The 26,719-nt window shown below is 37.9% G+C and overlaps 1 protein-coding gene across 3 annotated transcripts in view; it reads right to left on the bottom strand.

Annotated features, from left to right (window-relative positions):
• Positions 1-26,565, bottom strand: part of LOC112982289 (LIM zinc-binding domain-containing Nebulette-like) — a 177,407-nt gene extending 150,842 nt beyond the window's left edge. For all 3 annotated transcript variants that reach the window (XR_010387578.1, XR_010387579.1, XM_064505956.1), the window contains exons 1-2: positions 26,165-26,565; positions 25,147-25,241 (exon numbers count right to left, since the gene is read on the bottom strand). Coding sequence is in view for 1 of the 3 variants with exons in the window: in XM_064505956.1 (XP_064362026.1) it covers positions 25,147-25,241; positions 26,165-26,233 (164 nt within the window). In the remaining 2 variants the exon portion in view is untranslated. The remainder of the gene's footprint in view (positions 1-25,146; positions 25,242-26,164) is intronic.
• Positions 26,566-26,719: the final 154 nt, after the last annotated feature.

Raw genomic sequence — 26,719 nt, 5'->3', positions numbered from 1 at the left:
TGCAGTAGTACAAAAGCCTGGGGGAAAGAGGTGGACAGGTTTTGCCCTGGTTACATTTTATTGGCAGAAGGCCAGATGGAAAAGTCTAATGTAAGGAGGGAAAGATAATCTATTAAACACCTATGCACAGCTGGTATATAAAGTCCCACAACCAGACAAGGTTACCCAGGGATGAGTTACGAAGAAAGAATAGCAGAGTGGTCCTTTTTCTCCGTACCGTAAATAAGATACCATAAGATACCACAAATGCTGGCAAAACCCATACCCACACTTGGAGAAAAACATTCTGAAGCCTAAGGAGGAAAGCATATTCCATGTGAGTGATTAATTATTTTGATGTCATCAAAAATACTCAGGTATTACCAGTGTAAAAAGGTGTCTTATGCTGCAACCAGCTAAAAATTGTCATTAGCAAATCTAAAGTGCAATTTCTAGGGAGTGAAGGAGACTTGAGAAGAGACAGAGAATTAGCAATAATGTCAAGGATAAGAGAGCAGACAGCATTTTCGAGCAGCACAGAAGCATAAAGGAGAAGGAAAGTGCAATTGTAGTGCTGAGGAAGCTGGAAAGAAAAGGGCAATGTTGCCAACACTCAATTCATGCAGTTCTGATGGTAAATTAAACTCTTTTCTTGCCTATGTCTATAAAGAAAAAGGCAGAAAGCAAGCACTTGTAGTGATACAGATTAATTCAATGATGTCTTAAATAAAGAGAAATCATAACTCTCTTTGTAAGTTTAGGAGCATAAAATCTAATAAAGAACTGCTTAGCTTTTCTAAATATTTTCTAATCAAGGCTACTATACCATTTTACTGTCCACCATACAGTACTGTGTATAATTACTGTGTAAGTATATTTAACCGTTTCTGAATACATTCCAAAAAGGGCTGAATGAAGGAAAAATGATGCAGAACTGCCATCATCACTGTTGTACCATATTATTGCAGCATAATTTCATGGCCAATTTCAACACTGATAGAATCTCTTTTCCAAGTATTCATCCTAAAGATGAAGAAAAAAACATCCCTCTCAAGTGGTTCTAGCTCGCTGTATCTGTGGATTTATTTAATCACATCTCTTAAATCTTGAGGTTTTCCTTCTCCAATTTTACTTTCTTCTCCGCTTTTTTTAATTTAGATCCTCCCTCACTCGCAGCCTCAATGCCATTTCTTTATTTCTCATTCCTCCTCCACAGCTTTTCTGCTTTCATTCTGCCTACTGCCCTCTTTTTCAGCTATCTGTACAGTGTAAGAAATATTTAAATAGAAGATCTCACTTTCCAAACTCTGTTCCTCTGCCAGCTTGAATGGGTGAGGGCAGGCGCTGGAGCTCATAGCCTCGCGTCGCTAAGCAACCGCTTAGCACCCTGCTCCGGAGAAAGGGAATAAGCTCTTGTCTCTGATGATGCAATGGCCTGATTTGCGGAGAACAACGGGCCTACAAACCTCAGCCACGGGAAGATCAAAGTCCTGCTAATTTTTGGAGGAGCGTAGGAGGACAGAGGCAAGAGCAGACTGTCTTTATTAAGTAAAAATGTAAATAAGCTTTCCTAACGTGCCCCCCTGGATGTTATTCTCACCTCTAAAAGTTAAGCCACATTTTGTAGTTAAACAACTTTTGGAAAATTTTACTGCCAAGATCACACAAAATAATGTTAAAACAAACAGGAAAAAAAGAAGAGCATCTAGATCTCTGGATTCATAACTGTGGTTCACCCAATTAGGAGGTTTCTCTGCTGCTTTATAACTGTGTCCGACCTTCTCCCAGGTCTATTAATTCTACAGCATGGTGAGGCTCTGTGTATTTTGGTGATTCTGGGGTAGTGTTGGTAAGCTCCCTGTTAGATAAACCATAAAAGTGCAAAGTGGCTTCATCATAACCAGCCTGAGTCTGGTCAGAATTGCTGCATATGCACAGATAAACTGCAGGGCATGGTCCCACTGCAGTATCTAAACTGTGGTACCATTAGCTGGGACTATCATCATCTCATCCAGACATAATTTCTGTCTTCTCTGAGGTTTTTTTCTCAAATCACAAGTATAAATATCTATCTGGATATGAAGATGTGTACCGTAAAAGCCTCACCCTAGATCCTGCACCTGTTTTGAACCAGACCCTAGATGGCCTCCTTTACTGAAAACTGATGACGCCAGCAACTGATTCCAGGGCTGAAGGCCCCATTTTGGAATGGAGATTGGAAAGTTTGGAAGATGAATGTAAAGATGTCACTATCTTCTCACTGAATAAAATATATTACTTGCATTTTGTCTTCCTAGCTCAGACTCTATTCACTGCCTCATACATCATTTTGTTCCTTTTGATCCAAGCAGACGAGCTAGGAATACTCAAGTCCTGAGGCAGGCAAATATTAACTACTGGACTTTGGAGTGATCAAGGTATTCAGTGTGCAAACTTAAGGATTTCAAACAGCTCAGCCTCTCAGACTAGACTGTAACTGTGGATGGAGCTCACATCTTTATTCTGGCACCCTCTACATACCAAGTCACATGAGCACAAATCACAGTGAACCACTGCGCTTATTTCTTTAGTATATAAATAAAAGAGCCCAGAAAAATACCTAACGTCAAGGTCTTTTTCAAGTCCAGAGCTATGGTAATGGATCAGAGCTGAAGCCAGAAATGAAGCCCCTATATTGATCTTTCTGTTTTGCCCTGAGATTAGTTACCCAGTCTACTGACTGCAGACCAAAGATATGGAGAAGCCTTAACAATGTCTCTCGCATGATCACTACAATAAACAGAAAGATATGCTATATTGAACAGAACAGTAAGCAACATTTTAAAATATGCCTAAGTTGTTTTCATAGAAGAAAATTCAAACAGAATGAAGATGATAAAGTTTTTATGACAGCAACTTAAGGCTGAATTTACTAAAGATGTGCTTAGAGAAAAGTCTTGGTGAGGATAGATAATCTTCACTTGACTTTTGCACTCAGTAGTCAGCAAGATATCAAATAGCATGTGCACATTTGTTCTGTGTATTAGGCAAAAGAGAGAGTAAAGAAGAAAAGACAATACACACGTGCATTTGATATGCTATTACAATAACATTTAATTTAATTATATATGCATGTAAGTTGATAGATGCAGTGAATGCAGAAGTAACTTTAGTGACATCAAAATTTTTCATATTCATTAAATTTAAGATCAGGCTTACATGATTTGCTGATCAAGCTATACTACTCAGCACACAACAGAATCAACCTGGGCAAGTTAAGCAACAACTGGAATAGAGGCTGAACTGCAGGCTGAGGTTAATTGAAAATATAACAGAACTTAGATTATGAAAGTTTAAAGAAATAAATTTTTTCTCATCTCCATCCTCAAGTCCTGGAAAGCAAGCACAGTTTGTAGAATTTGGTTATCCAGGCATGCAGATTAAAAAAAAAAAAAAAAAAAATGAACACTGTAGAGAAATGAAGCAATTGCCCCCCATGAACCAGTAGAACAATGAAAGAATCTCACAGAGCCCTCAGGTCTCCTCAGACCCTGGCAGTCTGCTAACCTTTGGAGGGGACTGTCACCTTAGGCAGCTATGATTCTTCCTAATGCACTCTGATGCTACCATGATTTTAGCCTGCTATCCTGTTGGCATTGCCATAGCCTATTAATGGTATCATAACTTCTGACATAACAGTTGCATTATGAATCCAATTAATATGTCAGAAGCATTCATGTAATCAGCTCATTACAGAAATAAAACAACTTGTTCATTTCTGGAGATACCTGTTTCATCTTCCTTAAGTGTATACCAGCTTTTAGATACTTTCTCAGAAGTTTCCTTAAGAATCACATTTCCCATTATTTCATTTTTGCCCAGGGAGCAAGTGGGAAGAAAACCTCTGGAAATGATACAGAGAACACAAGCTAAATACAAGCCATGACACCGTTGATAAAATGCAAATGCCATTCTGGAAAAGACAAAGACATATTAGAAGGGATCTAAAGATAGCAGCAGGAACTATAAGAGTTTTAGAAAACATAATTTATGAAGAAGGATGACAACAGTCAAGTTTGTTTAGCATGATCTAAAACAAAAACAAAGTCTGAAGAAAGCCATGATAATTGTGTTCCAATACCTAAAATGATACAGAAAAGCAGAGCTAGCAACTGTTCTCTATATCCGCTAGGAGAGAAGAAAATGAATTAAAATAAACTACAGCAAATAAGTTGGACTTCAGGAAAACTATAAATTGTAGGCACATACTGGAGCAACCACTCTGAGAAAACTGTGACTTTTAAGAACAGATTAGACAAACATACATTCAGAATAATTTAAGTATACTTGCTCCTACTTCAGTGCAAGAACAACTAAAATGATCTAAAGTTGGTTTCCAGTCTTTAATTCTTCAGTGTGCATACACCAAGACAAATGGTCTATGTGACACCTATATTTTTAGAAAAAGATTCACAGAATAGTGAGAATAGATTTATTAAATTATCATTTAATTTTTGAGAGTGTCTTCATAAATACTAATTCATTTCCACTTAAGGTAGATTAAAAGGCCCTTATCGGTCCCTAGATACTGTTATGATATATCCTTATTAGTGTGTGCTGATTAAAGCTTCATACTGCAGACCTGTGGGTATGTACCTGGCCATCCAAATTGGAGAGCTACAAGGGTCTCAGCCCTGATGATAGCTATATTGCTTCCTTGTGTGCAGCTCACTACAAAAATGTGTCTTACCTAGACTAGTCCTATGGACCAACTAGGCCAAGGCACATCTTCAATCTGTTTTTTTTTCTTTTTTCTTATAAGATAAAGACATCTGAAAAGCAACAAGCCCCATTTGCACAGAACTCCCCTTATCCAGCACACCCATAACCTTCCAAGCAAATGAACGTTACATCCTTCTGTCCTTGCTCTCACTTCGCCTCTCTCACTACACTACAGAGCACCTCCAGCAGCTCGTTAAAAAGGAACTCAACACAGTGGGGCTTCCTCAGCCTCTTCATCACCTAAGGGAACACCTGGACATGAAGCACAATGCATCATTTGACAGCTAGGGTCTTATCAGCAACGAGCATGTTTGAGACTACAGAGGTGCCGTCCTCTGTTTTTAAGATATCACTATAATAACTGACACAATATAAATTAACACTTTATGCTGAGTCAGGCCAACATGACATTCAGTATCTGACCAGATTCCACAATTCTTTCATGTATTTTGTTTACAGAAAATATAAACGGATCCTTCTGAGGCTGGTATATTTCTATCAGCCATCCCTGCTGGTTAAAGTTAAACTTAAATGACCAAAGATTAACAGTTTTGATTATACAGGAACGGTTCTATGCTCCCCCCCACCCACCCCCCAAAAAATCTAGTCCATGTCCAGTCTGGAGTATACATCTTTCTCAGGACATTATAAAAGAAGATGACGAATATACATAACTTCCCTTTCACTTCACAGAAGATGTCAGAATAATATTTATGAGATTATGGACACATTTATAACTAGGCCAGAAATTAAATATTAAATGTATATCTTGGGGGAAATTTTGCATGGCAACTAAATGAGCAGGAAGAAGGTTCCTCAAAAAAAGAATAAATAACATTAAATCTAATGAAGAATTTTTTCCTTTTAGTTAAAATATCTGACTCCATAACAACTTGAGAGTTAACTTCTTAAGAAAAAAGATTTTCAATAAATAACCTTTTCCATTCTCTTTCAAAGAAAGAGAGTAATTCTATGGGTTCTCTCACTGTGAGAGTTTATGGGTCATTGTGCTCTAAAGGCTCAACATTTTTTAGTATTATTTTAATCACTTAATGAATGACAACAAAAAGAGTCACCGACAAACCAACTGTTAACTTCTCTATTAAATCTAGACCCATATATTAGTTGGACAGTTCATTAACATTAACCTCCAAACTGAAAAAAAGGAATATTTCCTGAGTAAGAACATTTCTTTTTTAGTAAGATAGTCTACTCATATTGCATAGGAGTGGTACACATGTACAGGGAAATCTAAAAGGAATCCAGAAGGACATTCACATGGAGTTGCATTTCCAAAATACTAGTAAAGCCTTCAGAATCATTCCACCTCAAAAAGGTCATTGTCCACCTCTGTTAAACAAATAGAAGGGCAATACCAAAAAGACAATCACTATTTGTTTCTTGCTTTTTCAAACGTTGTAAGTGAACACCGCATGGCAGGCTAATGTCTAAAAGCTGAAGCAGTCTCATTGTTTCGACACAACTGGAAAGCAAACACTTCAAAAAGCAGAATGAAAGTGGGCACTGGCTTTATGGAAATTGGATTACCAATAGAACAGTTGCATGCTGTGAGGGACAGTAAGATGCTTTGCTGTGGATAGAAAGTCCACTGTACAAAAAAAGAGAATTCTGACTACTCTTCAGGCAGGCTGTCACTACATGGTTTCTGTTTTCTTACTATAAATCCAGCCACTATAGGACTAGGGCTACAACTTTAGACAATTAGAAATGTGGTCAAAGGAATAAGCTGATGTTGCAATGCTGATTAAAAACATGGCTACCTGCCAAGTACCACCTTCTTAGATCCTGTTAAAAAAAAAAGAAAAGAAAAGAAAAGAAAAAAAAATCATTTCATGATTAACCAACAGAGTATTTTGAAAATACTGCTTTCACTGCCTACAGAATTATCACCAACATAAGCAAAATGTTTTCTAAGCTTTTAACTCATAGCGGGAAAAGTTACATTTTAACAGTATTTGTTTTTTAATAGTCCCTCTCCAAAAAAGTCAAAGTTATATCTTGATTACTTAAAATTAAGATTTATGAGGTATACAGTATCACAAACACAGGTCTTTTAGCCAAGAATTTGCATGTCTTCTCTCATACATAAATAAAACCTTATTAAAAGACAGACAAAACACACAGAAGATTATAAAACAAATATAGAGCTTGGAGAAGGTAAATAAATTGCTGGCTTAGATTTAGCAAACAAATTTTTTTAATGAAATACCAAAGGAAAGGTTTCCATACACTAAACACTCCTTAGCCAAATTATTCTGAAAGGCCAAAAGTAAATTGAAAAAATATCAGTAGTTCATCAGCTCTAACTGTAGAGGAGAATAGCTCTTGACCTTTCTGTGCTGTCTGCCATCGGAGTCTCCCCAGGTGACTCAGTCGCTGTGTCTTGGAAGAAGAAACCTCAGCTCATTGGAAAGTCTACCATATTTTATATTTCCAGGTCTCATAATTGCTTTAGCTTTATTGTTCTCTGCATGTGGTCTCAGAAACCAATCTTGTATATTTTTCTTTTTAAAAAGTGGAATACAAAAAATATTTTTTAAAATAGCAGAGATGCTTTTTGCTGAGTTACCGTACATTTTTTATTGAGATTTTAAAAAGGCATATGACTAAACTCAAACTTTTTATAATATTTATAACTGGCTGTGAGCATATTTTTTCCTCAGGATATATGGCATATATTAAAAAATATCAATCCAATATATGACACAGAATTCAAAAATATCTTCGCTGAATGAATTCTGCATGGTCAATTTTAACAGGGTTCATAGTTTTATATACGTATCCAATTTTCTTGGATTCATTAATACGAAACAAATTCATATCTGAACTCACACAGTTTTCTCATAGCTAAGTTTGAGTAGTTCACACCTGCCCTGAGTTGCTACACCTATGACAACCTTGACATAAAGTTCAGAGCAGAAAAACAGAACACCAAAAACAGAACACCAAATATTTGTCTTAAACTGGAATATAATTAGTTTGAGACCTAAAATACTAACTTTAAAAAAAAAAAAAAAAAAAAAAAAAAAAAAAACTAACGATACAGTTCCAAATAACACGAAAATCTGAACAAGGCAAATGTTCAGGGACTTGCCCTCCTCGGGTGCAGGATGCAGCAAGGTGACAGCTGGAACTCTAAAATAGGTTTAAAAGTAGAAAAGAAACAACTGACATTTTCCTCTCACATAAACTTGCTCAAGTGCCCACAGAAATCCCAAGGACAGAAAACACGGGTTGGTCAGAGTTCCAGAAGAAGAAGATGCTTGGTCCTGACAGTTGGTCAGCAGTAACTATTGCAAGTTAGCTCTCATACAGGGGACAAGATTCATTTCATGAAATGTAAACCTCTCCATCCAAGTCAGGCCTTGGAGATTAAGTTAATATAATTAATGATGCCTAAGGTTCATTTCACCTATAAGTCAGATGAACTGAGATCTAAATGCATTTATTTCTCCAGTGACTATAAAAAGGGGACTAGAGCAACTACTTCAGCTTGGAAACATCAGCACGGGATATGTCAAAGGTAGACAAGATGAATTCCATCCCCAGTTTTCCACTGAAGGGATATGACGATAGTGGAACAACCCTAATAGCTTACAAGCGTTTGAAACCAGAAAGTAAAATATTTGACTGAACACAGCCATCCGAATGGCACTCTTAAAATAATAATTATTTCCTCAGCATTCTTAAGTTACATACTGAAAAAAAATCTGAAGTTACAGGTATTGATTTTTATGGGGCTTTGTAAATTTTTAACTTTGATAGGAAGCTAAATAACTTAATTTCACAAGGAAACTGAGGAAAACATACTAGGCAGAAAGGCAAAACAATTATTTCCATTGGTTACCTAACACCAGTGTGTTTGGTCACGCTAAAAAGACAGGGTGCCTGGCCTAAGAGTTATTTAACTGTTCTAAGTTGAAGAACACAAGCTTTTTTATGCTTTAATTCAGCAGACTGAATTCAGGCCTCATCATACAGGATGTTTAGCTTTGTTTTATTTATAAGTTTGTTACATTTATTTGCATTTTTTCTTTGGTTGGGTCTGTGTTTAAAGCAGTCTCCAGGATTTTAATAACACTCCATCTGTCTCAGAGGTGCTTGCTTAATTTTTGCTTTCCTAGACTTTTTACACAGAAAGCATACCACTGCTAGAAATTTCTCAGTTGCTGAATTCTTCTGCAAAATATTACAGAGAAGTTCAACAGACATCTTAAGAACTGTTTGCAAAGAAATAAAGACCTTAAACATTTCAGGAAACCTTAAAATACACTAATTGCAAATACTTAAACACATTCAGCAGCCAACACTTCTCTGGATACTTCCTTTAACTGTCAAAAATGCTGTTTTACAAGTCTCATGGCGCTTAATCTCTAAAACACTTCTCTCTTCTGGGAATGCAAGTGTAACACTGTAAAATGAACCATGAGCTTCCCTCCATCTATCAGTTTGTTCTTGATATTAACACAAGTACTGCAAAGTAACTACCACGTTGGAATTGCAGTCCCACAAAAGTAAATTGGTAAAACTCAGGTTTGCAGGCTGACCTACAAATTGCAGTGTTTGAAGGGAGCAAATCAGCAGGAGCTAAAACTAAGACAAAACAATGTACAAAAATGAGTCACAGGTTACGTAAGTTATATAATAGGAAGACACTTACTGTGGGATATATTGTGAAGATGGAGGTTATTAGAAAAATTGAGCTGAAATATACACCCACATTGTGTACTTGCCTTCCTTCCAACATATTTAATTATAAGGATATTGTAGATATATTATCATAAATCAACAAATCTGTTTCTGCAATGTGTTACTAAGCAACTGTAACCAAGACCTTGTGTAAATGAGATTAAAATTCCAAGGTAACAATACTCAAATACAACATCATATTTAATAGTCGAAGAGAGTGGAACATGTTCATATTAAAAGAAAAAAGTCTGTCTAGTTTTATGGTTGTTGAAAAAAACTTATATATTTAGAACATGTAAATCCATGTCTATCAGTTGTAGGTATTTCTACTCCCAAGTAGATTTTGTGTACAATCAACACATTTTTGTACAATGAACCATGCAGTGATCTAACAACCCTGGTATATTTTTCAGATTAAAAAAACAGAAACTTCTTCAAATGAGTTTCATTATTTGTCACATGCATCTCGTTCTTCCATTTAATGCTATCCAAAATATACAAAAATCTAGACTACTTTAAATAATGTATTATTAATTATTAAAACTATTAGGTAAGAATTTTATGCTCATATTGCTAGCATGAAAGAAGAAAACTTTAAGAGAGAAAAGATTAATTTTTTTTTGCTGCACTTCAAATATAAAAAGCCTTCTTCCAGCCACAACTACAGTTAAATATAAACAGCTTTCTAATAACTGACTACATTTGATATACCTGTCCCCACAATTCTAACTCTTGGACATTCCCCAGGCAGCATCAAGTAACATTAGGGAGCTCTGCCGCAGGGAGGGCGCAGCAGAATACCTCCAAGCAACAGCGCTTATCCCATGCCCGTGAAGGCTTCCTCCCATACTCAGTGCTGGCTTCCCAGAGAGTTTCAAACCAATCTCGAGTTACCTGTCCTCATCTTGAACAAAATATTGGCAAAATATCTAAAAAGGCAACCGAAATTTAATGGATGAAGACTGATTTTCCATTATACTTTTTCTGGCTCACTAGAAGTCTCTTCAATAACAACAAAACTCCTCCGCGATGGAGGCAGAAGCTTCCTTGAAGAAATTCGTTCCATAAGCGGCCCTGTTTCCGGGAGCTCGGGACCATCACAAACTCTTTCTGTTCCAAGGATATGTCCCATTTCTTTGGCACTGTCTTCTTTTACATATATATATGCACATCTTCACAAACAGTCCTGTTTTCCTTAAACCTACAAAGGAAAACGCACTGCACTACATGCATCTCCTGCTGGGGAGGGGATGAGAAAATAAACATGTGACAGACATTAATCATGTTACTTAATGCACTCCTGGCAGGCTCTCAGCTACTATGGCAAGCAGAGTCATTTAACTCGTGTAGAAAAGGAAACTTGCCAGCATTATGCAGTCATGATTTTTAAGTTCTTTTGCCTGTTTTAAACATTTAATGAACATATTATATGTGCAGTGCCCTTTCCACTCTGAGTTCTCATGCAGTGACAGCTTAATCTATATTTCAGCTTTCCTGGAATGTCACTTTTCTCTATTTCCCCACTCCTGTTTCAGCCAGGGTGTACTTCAACACACTACTGTTTGCGCCACTGGTATCATCCAGCAAGTAGTTCTCTCCCCACTGCTTTACAGATTTCTTGCCTCATAGAAATGATTACGGATCTTAATATTTTATGTCACTTTAAGTATAAATTAACCATATTCTCCACTATCCTGATGTGTACCAAGGAAAGGTTTAAGGCCAATAAAAGCTGTTCTGCTTACAGTAAAAATGAAATCAAAAAAGATGTAACACACAACAACCACAAACAAGGAGATACTCCACTGAGCACATGCCTCTCCTGCTAGGAAAAGTGTGACAAACTGAACACCCAAAAAAAAGCACAGAAGGATCCGCTTCTTAATTCCTTCCACAGGGAAAATAAAACGTAGACTAGATACTGCCTTACTTCAACTACTTTTCAGAGACATTATCTAAATTACCATTTTTGTATCACTGCGGGTATGGGGCAGAGCTGTTCTAGCAATGTAGTACAAACTGGCATTAGTCCATACCTCAGGTGAGAAAAGCCAAAAATGAAAATAAGAGATACTGACTCATCTCTTAAAGCTTTCTCTCATATACATAATGATCACTCATAGGATGTAAAACATGATTAACAAGTATTAAATTATATTTAATGGCATAGTCTCCATTCTAGCAGTATATTACCCACACGTGTGATTACAGAAGATATTCAAGCTTCCAGGGAAGCCTTCTGAGCTACAGGACTAAGTTTTTATATTTTCATTCCAAGACCAAAAATTCCAGCTGACATACTATCAGTTTTAGAACTTGAGCCAAAACCTTCCAGAATAATCATATAGGGACAAAAAACATAGAAAGGAAGGAATATGATTCAAATTAAATTAATTCTAAGTGCTTGGGAGAAAAACAAATTAGAATATATTGAAGTACTGTCTTTTTAAGTATTTTACCAGTCTTGGAGTTCTTTGGAGTTAACTATGTTCCATGTAATACTCCTCTTCCAAGGTACTATTCAACAGATTTTTGGGGGATAGTCTTTCCAACACATTTCTTGGCATATTTAAGTAATGAGCAATGGACCAGAAATGTTAATTGAAACCTATATAAAAAAGAAACAACACAGTTGCTAATATGGCCCTCATAAAATTAGAGGAACATGTCTAATGAGAAGATAAAAATTGGAGACTATTGCAGCTATCATGTCCGTGTGTGAAAGTGCTCCATAGAGACATTAATACTATGAGCATCCTAAAGGAAAAGGAAAAAAAAAAAAAAAAAAAGAAAGCAAGAAAAGAAAAGAACACATTAGGGAGCAGTAGAGCTTCTCACATTCAGCTCCGTGAACGTACTCAAAGCATTCTTAACGTTACACGTGATTGGGAAAACAGATCTTTTCTAGAAGGAATTGTGATCTGGAATAATCTTTTAAAATGTTCAAAGTTGTCTTCAAAAGATACTTTTCTCTTAAAATGACTGTTCTTCATAAGCTGTATTACAATGCCCGGCTCATAAAGAGAATGTCTGTTATCTTCTTCCACCTTTATATGTTCTCATTCATAAGTTATCATAACACTAAATGTAATGTACAACTATAATAAAATTAATCTATATAATTAGGATGTATAATATTTTAATGTTTTGATAATATATGCTTTGGTAAAATACACCTAAGCAAAATAAATCTAAGTGACAAAGCTAAACAGTTTGTCTCTGAAATTAAGCATTCTACCACAATAAAAGCAAGAGAGTTAAAATAACAAATTTGTACAGGGAGAAAAAGCTGAAATTGTCACATCCATGAAAAACATTTCCTGGTATGAAATTGTTAAAATGAAAAATTTCAGAGAAGGTATAAAATTAACAGCCCCTAGTAATAATTAATATTAATTAAGCTTATATAATATCAATTTAGAAGATTCATTTTAATCAGACTGTTCTTGGCTGTCCAGTTCCAATTTCTTTAGTGTAAGACAGACAGTCAATATTAAAGGCATGTAGTATTATCTGTTATCCCAATTGTTAAATATTGCCTTATTTCATCAAACCTTCTGAAGATACACACCAACAGGAGACCTTGCAACATTTCCAGTTGAGATGAGATGGATACAAACAGTTCCGAAGTGAAGCACAGCAGCGAGACAGGAGACATCCAAAACTGAGCAGCACGAAGGCTTTGTAGCTGCTCAAAGAAAAATGGCAGAAGAAAACAGAGGGGCCTATTTACTAACCTAACAGAGTCAGTCAGAGTCTATGTCTATAGCACAGCAGAAAGGACAGGCAGGATGGGGTAAGCCATGAAAAAGGGGGGCTGCCATTCCCATCAGGTTAAATTGGAGAAAAATGTCCATTTTTACCCTATTTCCTTCAACTTCTAAAACCAAATTATTGTCTCCTTCAGATCTGTACCCAGCTTGGCAAACTTAAATTTTCCTTTTGTTAATGCTTTCCATATACAGTATTATTCTGTATAGGAGACATTGCCATTTGAGCAGTAAAAGAAATATTTCCTGCTGCTGTCCCAAATGAGGCTTGAAACAGCAGTACCTTGGTCAAAGTTGAGCATTTAATCAGTACAAGGAATTTATATGTTACTCAGTCTCTCCTCCACAATGAGGAGAATCATCCTGAATGAGGGCCTTTATAATAAGGAATTAATACAGGTAAAGATTGACCATGTTGTATTCAGACTTCAAGATGTCCTTCCAAACTTCCTGAAGTAACAAATACATAAATTCCTATTTTAAAATATTTTTTAAGTTTTCCTTCTTTTACAAAAATATTCATTGGTACCGAGAAGCTTAATAGCCTATAGAACCAGATGATCTGTCACATTTAAAAAACATACTCCAAAAATAATTTTCAGGCTGTGCTGAGTTGTTTATAATTGATAAATTTAAAACTTTAACAAGACCAACCTAAGTTATTTCCTCCCAGAAGAATATCCATCTTCATCTCATTGGAATAAGACAGTTCACAATATACCTTGCTTGCACTGGATTATCAGAAGACCTATACAGACAAGCTACTCTCATTTTCACATAATTCTAACCATATTTCTTAGTCTCCCTTCAAGTTTTTCACCTTCATGGAGACATCATTTGGTAGTCTGCTGCTTCACTGAACTGAAACATTTTTAGGAAGCACAAAATTAGGTGATAAAGTTTATTTTATCCAATTTTAATGAAGTTTCTGATGAATTACTAACTTCATAACAATTCTCACTGTAATTTCCTCAAACAAAGACTAAATCTTCAGTACCTTCAGTGTTAAATAAAACAAATCATATTCTATATAATAATGTTATCTCTTGAACAGTACTGAGTATCAATTTATTATTGATAAAGAATTAACAGAAATCAGAGTGTGAGTAAACAATCTGTGTCAACACCTGCAAGAACAGAGACCCGGCTGCATGGAGAAGTCAGAAATGGTGTAGACCAGCCATCAACCCAATCAGAGCTCACCTACCCCGTCCTACTTTTTCTTCTCCAGCTGACACCATTCTTGCTGATCTGGATTCCCAACACTTTTGACGCAATGGTAAGCCACACATTGTAAGCTTCGTAGTTTACAAAGTGCATTACTTGAGAGTAAGTGTGTTTAATTTCCCTTGACTAGCCAAAGTTCTTTGTATCAAAATAAACACAGTGAACTAAAATCCATGTCATCATCCAACTAATCACCCATTCTGAGAATACCTCATTCCTAATGAAATACTCAAAAATATGTCCATTTCAGAATTTTAGTTTGGTACTGCTATATTGGAAAACTCAATAAACATTTTTATAAATTGTGTAATTATTTCTCTTTTCTCTCTCTCCATCCTTTCTTTCTCTGCATGCACGTATACTCATCTTTTCTTGTATATGTACACACATCGTCACTGTAGGTTTTCCTTTCTTTATCTTTCAGCCTCATTTACTAGGGCTGTGAATCCTTTTCAGATGTTGCAGGGAGTACTGTTTCTTCTAAATATATCTCTGATATTGTTTCCTTCAGCCTCGTTTTCCTTTTCTCCATTCTTCCTAACAATTTTGCGCTAATGCTACAATATATCAACAAGTTATGTTAATAACTGTTGTAACAAACTGCATCCGTTTTCTGATAGCCTGACACTTCATATCAGCTATTTTGAAATAAAACTCACAGACCTTTTTATATTGCAGCAAAATCTGTATCAAATACACCTACATGATAAACCATACAGCAACTATTTTTCAAACAAGCTTCTTTTAACAGGCATTTCTTCTCTTTACTCAACCCCCTCCATCAATTTCACTTCTCTTCCATCCATCAAATATTAACATCAATAAAAGCACTATCACTGCTGTATCAAAGCACACAGCAATACAATAGCTTCAAAAACAAATCTGAGTCCTTTAGGATGCTTTGGTTTTCTACATATATATTTTAAGGCAGGTTTTTTAGAACATGGTCTGCAACCTCCAAAATAGCTACATACCAAGCACACTGCCAGTTCTTACTCTAGTAATAATTTCCTGGGCAACCACTTAGTAAGCACTTGTGCTGGTACAAATACTCACGCTGGCCCCCTTTCTTTTTATGGGTCCTGGCAAATCCAACCAGGAATTTCTTCCCTCTTGCAGGGACAGACGTGCATAACTACTGCTATACAACATGTGAATACATGACACTCTACACTGTACAGCAGGGATAGGCTCTTTTTTTAAACTTAAATAAAGCAACACTGGGGGGGGGAGGTTTAATTATGCAAATTATCTCATCTTAACACTTCTCCTCTCCATGAAGCTTAGAGTTAATTAAACTATAAGTGCCTAAGAGCAGTATCTTATTTTTCATCTTTGCCTAAATATGTCTATTTATAGTTTTCTGAAGTTAGAAGGAACAGTATTGAGCTTTGAATTCTTCCAGAGTAAAACTGGAACAAAGCAAAACAGCCATTACCATTCAGTTTGCTGAATTCAAAAAAAATATATGTACCCAGAATATAAAATAACTAAAGTAAAACGCAGTACAAGTTTATTTTAAAATTTGTGATATTGGCATTATACCAATACACCTGTGTGAAAAATTCTGCCATTTGGAGAGGCAGAACATGAATCCAAACATTTGCTCTCCTAAGGCAAAAAAAAATCTAATGTGAATTTTTGGAAACTGTAAAATAAAATCTTAAAAGAAGGAAATTTACACTGTTTTCATACAATTTTACATCTTAAGAAACACTCTTTAAAAAGTAACTATGGAGTTCCCAAAAAAGCTTTTGCAATACATGCTTAAATAATCACCGGCCAAGTTACAATTAGTTTTTCATTTTTAAAACTATGCTGCTATAGCCCTTCTCAGCTATAACATTGACGGCACATTTTCATGGCCTCCCCCATATTGAGATGGTACGGGATCAAATACTGTCACACAATTCCACTGTAACTAAGAACAGAAGGGGGGCAGGGGGAGGAAACAGGAGAGATTAAAAATCCTGCGCTATTAAACATCCAGACTATTCCTCCTGGTACAAATAAAAGTTACACAGGCAACAAGCCCACTCTCTTCAGCCTGCAAGAATGGAAAGCAAACAAAAATAGTTTGCTCGACTCTCCTCTATCAAAAGACAAAGAGAAGCACAGGGAGAATAAATGAACTGATCTGTGAACCAAGGAAAAGAATGTAACTTGATGCTTTTGTTTTGGGTTTGTTTTTTTTAAAAAAAGTTGCCACTTGAGGTTGCATAACTAGGAGCAGCATGAACTGGTTAATTCGGACTCAAACAAACCAGTTATTCAACAAGTAATCCATGCATCTCTTCTTAAAATAAACTTTTCCCCTGCAAGCCTTGCCTAAGGAACCTAAACATCACACAGCTGAACTCTGCACTCCGTCTAAACTCTGCAATTTCTAAATTTAGCAAGATTTCTGTTAAGAGTTCCACAACATTTAAAATTATAAAAACAACATTAATTGACCACTCAGCCAAGATTGTAAGTTGTCTGGATAATTATGGCAAGCTTTCAATGACGTTATCGGTAAATAGCTAAACATGTTTACTGACACTGAGCTGATTGACATGATGCTGTTATTCTCTATCAACGACATGATGCTGTTATTCTCCATCAACATCATCTATTCTGAAAATTCAAAGTGACATGAAATGTTGGAACACACAAGTATTTTCCTTCAAGCCTTAAAGAATATAAAGTCTGCCAGGAGAGCAAGTTTGCTTGTGACCATCAGCAGCATTAACACAGCAACACAGAACTTCAAACTCGGCAGCTAAGTGAAAATACATTTTTTAAATTCTTTGCAAAATGTGACAGGAAATTATATGGATAAGAACATTTAAAACCCCCAAACAGTCAAATCACAAAACCATTAACAAAACATACCATCAAGATTTCACAGACTTGGTACAACTGGTTATTACCTCTTCCAAAGCTCAAGCTGTGCAATGCAAATAAGTAAATGATGTAGAATCACAAGATTTCATCTGTTGTTATTGTTCTGTTGCCTAAATATTTTAGTAAATATAAATGAAACAAACTTTATCTGTCTTTAAGTCTGAATATGGGAAGTAAAAAATATCAAGAAAAAAAAATCAAGTTTATATTGAATATCAACCACAGACAAGACATTACCAAGCAAAGAAAATCATGCTTACTGAAATTCTGACTCAGAAATGTTTTTTCTCAGTAACTATAGCTCTGTAAGAATACTTGTTCTTTATCCTGTGACAACAGGTACTGGGGAGACACATATACCTGTCCCTGGAAAAATTATCTACAGTCTATGATGACCAATGACGATACAAATTAAAACCATGTATTTTCTTGAGCCAAGACATATACTGGCAACGGATCAGGATTCCACACAGCAGGGATTCCTACAAATATTTCTTGCATATAACCTTAGACATCATGTATATTGCATTCTTGCTTAAAAATACAAATAACAAATAAGATGCACAGTGTTAATTCTTGCACTTTCTATTTATTTTCCCCAGCAATGACCTAAGTAGCATGAAATTGTAATGGGCTCTTTGAAGTTGTTACACCAATGGGCAGAATACTAGAAAACAAGAATTCCAAACATGGAGCCTATACTGACATGGGATACTGGAGGTGACAAGCAGGTTCATCTGGGAATCCACCCACTGTGAGGGAAAAACCCGTAACAGCCCATCGCCCTCAGGGCAGCTTTTCACCTCATTTGCACCAGTAGGGAAACAAGTTGGTTGCAGCTAAGCTGTGGCACTCCATGGTGCTCTCCACAGCTTGCAACCATCCAAACCAAGGGATCTGTTGGAGCAGACAATTCCTTCCCTGAACACGCACCAGCACTTGCCTGTAACCAAGGCATCATATGCAGGCCTTGTTCAAACATCAAATCAAGGCACAGCCAAACTGAATATGTGGAAATGGAACCCAAGAAGTGTTTTAGCATCCCATTACTCAGAGTAACAGAGATCAAAACGTAGACCAACTCTTGCCAAGAACTGAGCATCAGCAATGATAACTCTTTAATAACTCCTTCACAACCACCCGCAACCTCTTGCATAGAGTTTAATTCCTACAGTGTGTTCTGGCATGTCATTTCTTCAAGAAGTTTAGAGATATGTAACAAACACCTTTCAGAGACTTAGATAAATTTTTCCTAAGAAGCTCCTTCAACAGTTCTAGCAAATAGCCATGGCCTCTTGTCTTACTCTTCTCATTACTGAATATTATCAATACTAAGTTGGACTTAATACTCAGTTAATCAATTAAGAAACCACAGCATTGAGTAGTAGGAACGTATTTTTTCCTCTACAAAAGTGCTCGCTAATATTTAAACAGAGTTTGCACAAATATCAACAATGATTAAGTTATTTCATAATTTTATTTTCCCTCTTCTTAGGCAGAATTTAACACCTGACCTAGCACTCCATGAATTGCTAGAGAAGATAAAGTAATTCATTCACTCATCACTGCACGCTATCAGAATGGAAAGCTGCATCACATGGCGTTCCACAGAGGTATGTACTGGGCCTGATATTCTTCTATGCTTTCAACTAGTGACCTGTATGATGAAATGAAAATTACACTTATTAAATTTGCAATGTGCCCACAACCTCTCCAGTGGAAAGGGTGAGAGGCAAGGAAAGGGGCTGTAAGCACATTAGAGAACAGAATTAAAACATAAAATGAACTTGACAAATTGGAGAAACAGCCTGGGGAAAAACAGAGATTTAATTCAATAAGAAACAAGTGGAAGACCCTATGCCGAGCCAAGAACAATTAACTTCTCAAATAATGGATGATAACAACTGCTGAGGTTGCAATTCTGCAAAGATTAAACTGTAGCCCATGACAGTCTAAATACAACCTAACAATTTCCTTCCCCACCCCACCCCCCAAAAAAAAAAGAAAAAAAAAAAAGGCAAAGAATGTACTGGGACTTACAAGCAAAATTATACCAGCAAGTTGTACGGACAGACTTGGTGTTCTACTAGCACTGGTATCGCTCCATTGGGCACTGCAGTTCAAAAATAGATAGTTCATAGGAGATAGTTCAAGGCAGAGCAAGAATGATCTTAAAATACAGTCTGTGAAGTAAGAATGAAAGAATTAGGGCTGTTTAGTTTAAAGAAAAGATGACTGAGGAGAGACATGATAGCTGTTTTCAAATTCTGAACTCCATGCCTATGAGAAGCTGAACAAGAAATAACGGACTTAAATGACATATTTGACTCTCACTTGAGATCCCCACCAGCTCTATTTTTCTAGTGATTCTGTTATGTGAGTTGCTCATTTTGTATTATGTCCCAAGAGCAAAGCCTTCCACACAGAAAGTTAAGAAAGTGATAAAGTATAAATCTTTGCCTTCTAGGAAGGTTTGCAGGGGAGTTTTGGGGTTGTTCCCTGTTATGAGAACGACCATTTTGGGCTGGCCTACATGATAGCTTACTTTTGAACAAAACTAGTGATCAGAAACAGCTGAAAAACCCAGAACCCGAAAACAAACTGGCTGAAAACGTAACCACGGCTTAAAATAATCTTCCTCATCAACCCAAGCTCAGTGTTATCCTTTTACACTAAATAAGGTGATATTCAGTAATAGTAGATCACGAAGAATTAAAAAACAAAAATCTGCTTACTCTTTGTGCTTTCTTGCACCTCTCAGAAGTGGCTCCATCACATCTCAGAAAGACTACTCCTGTTACTTCTTACCTGCTGGTCTTCTTCCTTCCTGCTGTATTTAAATTGAGAAATAAACATCTAACAAAATCAATACAGAAAAACAAGATAACACTAGCTAATCTTACCAAGAATCATATGTCTGGTTACCTTCTAGAAGCTTCCGTACTGGTGGAAAGAAAACTCCCTCATTTTTCAAAACTATAACCAATTCTCTATATTCAAGTTTCCCATACAGGATAATAGATTCCATTTATTCACCACATTCATCCACATATTACCAGCAACTGCAACCACTTTCTAGTTTATCCAACTGTCCAGAAAACTGTATCTTGTTCTTATCATTCCCCAGCTGGAATAAAATAACTTTGACATTTCTTATCTCTTCCCTATAGTATTTTAAAATGTAAAGTTTGACTGTATTGACGGATTGAAATTGTAGTACAATTTCTCTAGCAACAACAAAAAAATCTTTTGAACATGTATTTGCATATTTATTTTCTACTGGCATGAGTTAAACAGAAATTAAACCTAGAAAAAATAAAGTGATGATTTTTTCTTCTTGTCCATGCCAAGACTGATGACAGTAGATTTAAATTTCAGAGTTACGTAATCAGTTCATATGGTGGTTGTCATAAATAAAAACTTGAATGAAGCACAGGCGATTAGCAAAATCTTTGATACCAATGATTTTAGAAGGATTCATTCCAACAGTGAGGTTGGTTGCCTTTGGCAAGAGATTACAACAGGTCTGCATAAGTTTAGCTATGAGGTTTTGCAGAAATTAAAAAACACGTCTCTGTTGGACATGTTCGCACACGCAAGAAGCCTGTTTGCATCAGCAGCTGTAGCTAATGCAGAAAGAACACTCCAAAAATGTGCATTTCAGCGTCTACATTTTGCAGAAAAACTAGTCTCGTGTTGTGGTCTAGTGAATCTGTCAAAAACGTATTTATATGAACATTTGTAAGAATAAGTTACCGTATAATCATCTGAGATGATTCAATCATTTAACAACCTTGAGAGCTAGTACACAGACAGTTAGTTGCCAAAATGCCATTCATCTCCTAGCATCATCTTGGTTATTTGCAGTTGAGAAGAAACAGTTCCGAGTTTACAAAGAAAAGGCATTAATTACTTTACTTCTAATTGTTTTCATGTATACTATACAAGTACTTAATATCTTCCACTTGCAGACATTAAAGCAGAATAGGGGTTCAGATTCATATTAAAGCTAACCTTGACTTAACAAGTTATCAGATTAGCTGAACCATTGTAACTGTCTTAACCCTTCTTCTACTGAGAGGTAATCACAGTCGTGCTTTCTTCCAGCTAGCTACACGCACATTCAGAGAGACAAAGCGCGGCTCGTTCACCTGCTTCAGGCGACGCATAGTGCCTTGATGAACTACAAAACTTCACTACAAGTCTGAGCACTCAGTCTCATTAACGTTATTTCACGAGTCAGTCAGCTCTCCGGCAAAGTGGCATATCTAAGGTCAGACAGCAAGTAAAAAGCAAAACTGAAGTTATAACGCAAAACTGGTAGTGTCCGTGTGCTGAGCAACTACAAAAATTCAAAATTTTGTGTATGAGGCCTTTCAGATGAAATGTGAATGTGGGTAAACTGAGAAACATAATACCATCAATTATATGATTACAGTAGTAGTAGCATGTCCCAGCTGAGATCAAAGCCCTGTTACTCTAGCCACCATGCAAACAAGTAGCAAGAGACTATCCAGACTCAAACAGCTTGCAAATTATGTAGATAATAGAAAAGACAGAGAAAACAGAAGTTGTACACTCTCTTCTCCACAAGTAAGAGGGCTGAAAGGTTTACAAGAGATAGATTATGGACCTGCATGGGAACTGTGACAGAAACACAGATCTCATATCTTATTCACAAGACCATTCTTTTCACAGCACATGTAGACAAAGTTTTCCCTTGCAGCCCAGCTAAGAAATCTTTTATAAATCTACAACATGCAAAAATAGTATCAGAGTTGCAATACTAAGAAGCTCAGCTTCTTGACCTATGCTAGTTCTACAACTTCCAATAGCCCAGAAATTACTTTTGCTGTCAATATATATGCTTACCACAAGGAATGCATACAACCGGGAAATGTGGCAGGCTGCCCAGCCAAAACTTGGTTTTTAAAAAAATCAGAATCCTGTGTTTACAAATATTTATGTTGTTTTCTAATGGACACCAGATTAAAGTATTTCATAGTACATTCCTTCTTGGCTCACTAATTCCTGTTAAACCGTTAATTTCTGGATTTACTCTTTCCTCCACCAAACAAAAGTATGGTTTGAAGTGAAAGTCATAAATCAGCATCTTTTTCTTCTATTAATGGAAACACAAATAGGTTTTACAATCAAAGTAACTTCTGCTTTTTGCAAGTATTCCAACAAAAATAAATAATTTCAATATCTGAAAAAAGAGTGGAATATACTATTTCAGGTTCAAAGATCAAAACATACTGAGGTTGCATTATCTAGCTTAGGAACTAAAAAATAGCTGCAGAAATTACTGAACATGCATGCTTTTCAACTTGTCCTAATAAAAAGCTAACTACGGCTTCCAAACCCATTAAATAACTAAATGGCATTGTTCTCCCATTCAGATTAGTGCATACTCCTGCACTTTTATGTACAAATTACACTCTCATTGATGGATGGCCTCAATAAACAGCCTAACAGTAATTGCTTTGTCAAATGTTTGTAGGTGTTTGTATGAGTAAACTTGCATTCTTTTCTTCACAGATTTTCTGATCAAACAGTATTTAACATAAAAATGGATTTCCCTCCCACTAATGAATGCTGGATAAGGCACATCATAATTTTAAATACTATAATGGCATCTGCTTTGCAAATAAGTAACCTTTGAGATGCAAGACTAGTGTGTCAAAATACCATAACTGAAATAAACAACTTATGCTTATAAAACTCCATTTTGCATAAACATTTTATTCCTCCTTTGAAGAATATTAAAGTTTGCTAAAACCAGAAAATACACACTAGTCTCCCCTTACTGGTTCCATAGAACATTTATGATTATTTAAATTATTCATTTAAAGTATCTTTAAAAACTTAAGTTTAGCAAGACAAGAACAAAACATACAACATTAATTATATTAAGTTGTCTCTCATCTTTAATAGAAGAAACTCATTCTTCCATGTTTTTACATTGTTTCTTCCTGACTAGTTTGACCAGCAACTGTTTCATACATACATCAGGTTTGAGGGACCTTTCAAAGACAGGGATTTTTTTTTTCCCTGAGGATCACTGTTACGAAGTCCATTAAAGCAAATACTGGGAAAAATAGTACCTTAACAGTACATAACATATCCATAATCCTTCTCCTCCTCATCCATAAATAGAAGGACACAACATGCAACATATATACATAAGAAACTCTTTTAGAACTGAAACTGAATACACATGGCATGGAAACCTCAATGTATAGTATGGAGGAATTTTATGGAAACAGTGTTATTGAATGTGTAAGTACCTCATTACCTAGGAAAGATCAAGCAACCAAAGTGTCAGGACCAAAAGTTACTCACAAAAAGTTAGATAAAAGGCACCAAAGTGTTATGAGAGTTTTAATCATTGTAAATTATCTAAGCTTGTACTTCACACTGCAACCCAAAAATTACCAAAAGCAGAGTCCCATCTAGGGCAAATAACCTCTAAGTTAGTCTCAACTTGTAGCATGCCACCTGTTGAAGCACTCAACTCCCTTCCTAGAGAGATTCCCGACGACATGCAAAGCTGGCACTTGATCACACTTTATTATAAGAGGCCTCGTCAGTGCCAGCCCCCCACATTGCAGAACACCTCAAGGAGAGCTAAAAGTTTGTGTGTGCAAGTCCATATGTTTCTAAAGTACAACTATGCCCACTCAAAGAGCTGTTTCAAGCTTTGGCAGCACAGCAGCATTTATAACAATACTCATACTTTAGCTACATAGGCATTGATTTGCTGCGGGTTTAGCCTGGAAGAAAAACACATATGATATTGAACTAGCCTGTAATGACCAGCCATTGACTGTCTACCTCAATAAGAAACAAAAACGTTAAGAGCATTATAACAAAATATTCCTGAAAACAGTGCAATGTGCCCACAGTTTCAAGATTTTCTCTCTTATATTTTAAGTAGGTGAAGCTGAAAATTATAATGATAGGTTTAACACCTGAAATAATACTAAGATCAAATTTGGTCCAAATTTTTTTAGAGATACTCTTTTAACAAAGTATATTGTAAATGTTTCTAAACATTAAAACATACTGAAACATACTTGGCAAATCTTATGAACATTGTACAAAGAACAGTATGAAACTTCTTCATATGTATACCAAACGCTCTTCTCCAGTATTCCCAAGCCAAATGTCAAAGAACTCTTCAAAACTCAAAACAAAACCAAAAAACCTAAAAGTGGAATACAATGTGATTATACTCAACAACAAAAATTCATGTTTTGTTCATCAAAATCTTAGAGAGAAGGAAAATACAAAACAGAATGAGGCTCGAAGCAGTGATTTTGCAAATATCTAGTTCGGTAAACTGAGATATGTGAACAACAAAACAGTTAAAACTAGGTTGTCACGATCTCTAATAGGGCATTGTTCCTGGAAAACTAAGAAGCACTTGGTTTGTTTTCTTACTACAAAATGTTGATCAGGTTCGCAGTCCTGAACAGACAGCTGCATAGTGGATATATATCACCTAGCAAGCCAGTAATGAACGTAATGGGAGTCAGCATCAGATGTGAGACAGTTTCTTGGAGGAATGGGCCTGTATCCTAAGATCTGATACTAAAACACTACCCCTATCATAATCAAGTATTTTCATTTTCTGTCACTTCAACACGAGCACAATACACTGCCTGAAAAGATACTAAGCCACTCTAGAATGCACTGACACATCTCTAGATTAAGTTTTTACAGCAGGACAATACCTATTTTACAATATGCATGGCCAGTTTTTTCTTTCGAGTGCATTTCTGCAAGACTTGACATTTACAATACTTACGCATTGCAATAAGGTTTCTTTTCATATCCTTTGTAGTTATTCATGTTCAGAGCCATTTTGCAGACTTCACAGTGGAAACATCCTTTATGCCAGTACTGTAAAGAAATGTAAAGTAGAATTACTTACAATATTGATGCTTTGATAGCTATTTTAGGGAACGGTAAATGTAAAAACACAATTACATGCCAATACTTTGGATGTGCATTAGTATTTCTGTAAACTAAATCAAAAGAATTACTTTCATGCGTAACTGAAGGTGCTTCTGAAACACTCCTGGAAATGTAAATTTTCTGTTCGCGTGACAAGACCTCAGCGTTTTGACCTTGCCAAGATTAAGGATAACCGAAGCAGGAGTTTGACTGTCTAGTTTAAAGACAAAAAAATGTTTTCTATGAACGCAATACTATACTAGTGACTAATACGATGGTTGCGGTTTTGGTATATTTAATAGAGACTAAATTTAGCACATAATACAGTATTTTCACCTCGGAGCTCCTACCGCCTTTCCTTCCTGGGGATGCTAATTCGCAGCATCTGCCACAGCCTTACAGCTTGCGCGTTTATTTACGAAGCGGCCGCGCTCCGGGACGGCCAAAATCGCAAGGCAAGAAAACCTCCGGGGAAAGGGCGCCGCCCCCTCGTCCCCCCCCGGGCGCCTCGGCCCCGCGCACGGGGGCAGCGACTGCGCCAGAGGCCGCGGGCGCCTCCCGGCCCCCTCGCTCCGCGCAGGCACCGGCCGCGCCGGCGGCGCCCGCAGCCGCCTCCCTCCCGCCGGCAGCGGCGAGGGACGCGCCGGCCGCCCCCGCCGCGGCCCGGTATCAGCCCTGCGTCAGCGCGGCGACACGGCAGCCGCCAGCCGCCTCCCGCCCTGCGGCGGCCGCAGGCGGCGGCGCCGATCCCGGCGGCGGAGCGGACCCCGGCGCCGCGCCAGCCGCTCCGCTGCCACCTGCCGCCGCGCCCGCCCCCCCCCACCCCCCGCGTAGGGCTGCGCGCCCCCCGCGCCCCCCGCGCCGCGCACCTTGTCGAGGCAGTTGACTTTCTCGGTGGGATAGACCACCTTGCCACAGCGGGCGCACTGGGGGTTCATGCTGAGGCTCCCTCCGGGCCGCGGGCGGCGGCCGAGGCTGCTGCTGGGCGGCGGGCGGCGCTGGACGGGGCTCCCCGGGGCCGATGTCGCATCCCCTGCCCGGGCGGGGGCGCCTCCGCGGGGGTCCTCGGCGGCTGCCGGCGGGCGAGAAGGTCACGGGCGGCCGCGGAGGCAGCGCTGCTCCAGCGGACTGCGGCTCGGCAGCATGTGCGAGTGGGCGGGCGGGGAGCCGCCGCCGCCTGCCTCCCCCGCCCGCTCGCCTCCCTCCCGGCGGCCGCCCGCCCCCGCCGCCGCCGCCGCCGCGTGCCTGCGCGCTCGGCTCCCGCACCCGAGCGCGGCGTGACTCACGCCGCTCCCGCGGAGGCCAAGCCCACCGCCCGCGGGGGGGCCTCCGGCGCGCACCTGCCGCGGCCCGGCGCTGCGCGGCCGCGCGGGAGGAGTTCGCGGCGCCCCCCGACGTCAGGCCCCGAGGCTCAAGCCGCGGGG

The sequence above is a fragment of the Dromaius novaehollandiae genome, chromosome 2 (assembly GCF_036370855.1).
Source record: "Dromaius novaehollandiae isolate bDroNov1 chromosome 2, bDroNov1.hap1, whole genome shotgun sequence".
NCBI classification, from domain to species: Eukaryota; Metazoa; Chordata; class Aves; order Casuariiformes; family Dromaiidae; genus Dromaius; species Dromaius novaehollandiae.
Note: the sequence above shows the minus strand (reverse complement) of the source record. Positions and strands in the feature narration are given on the sequence as shown.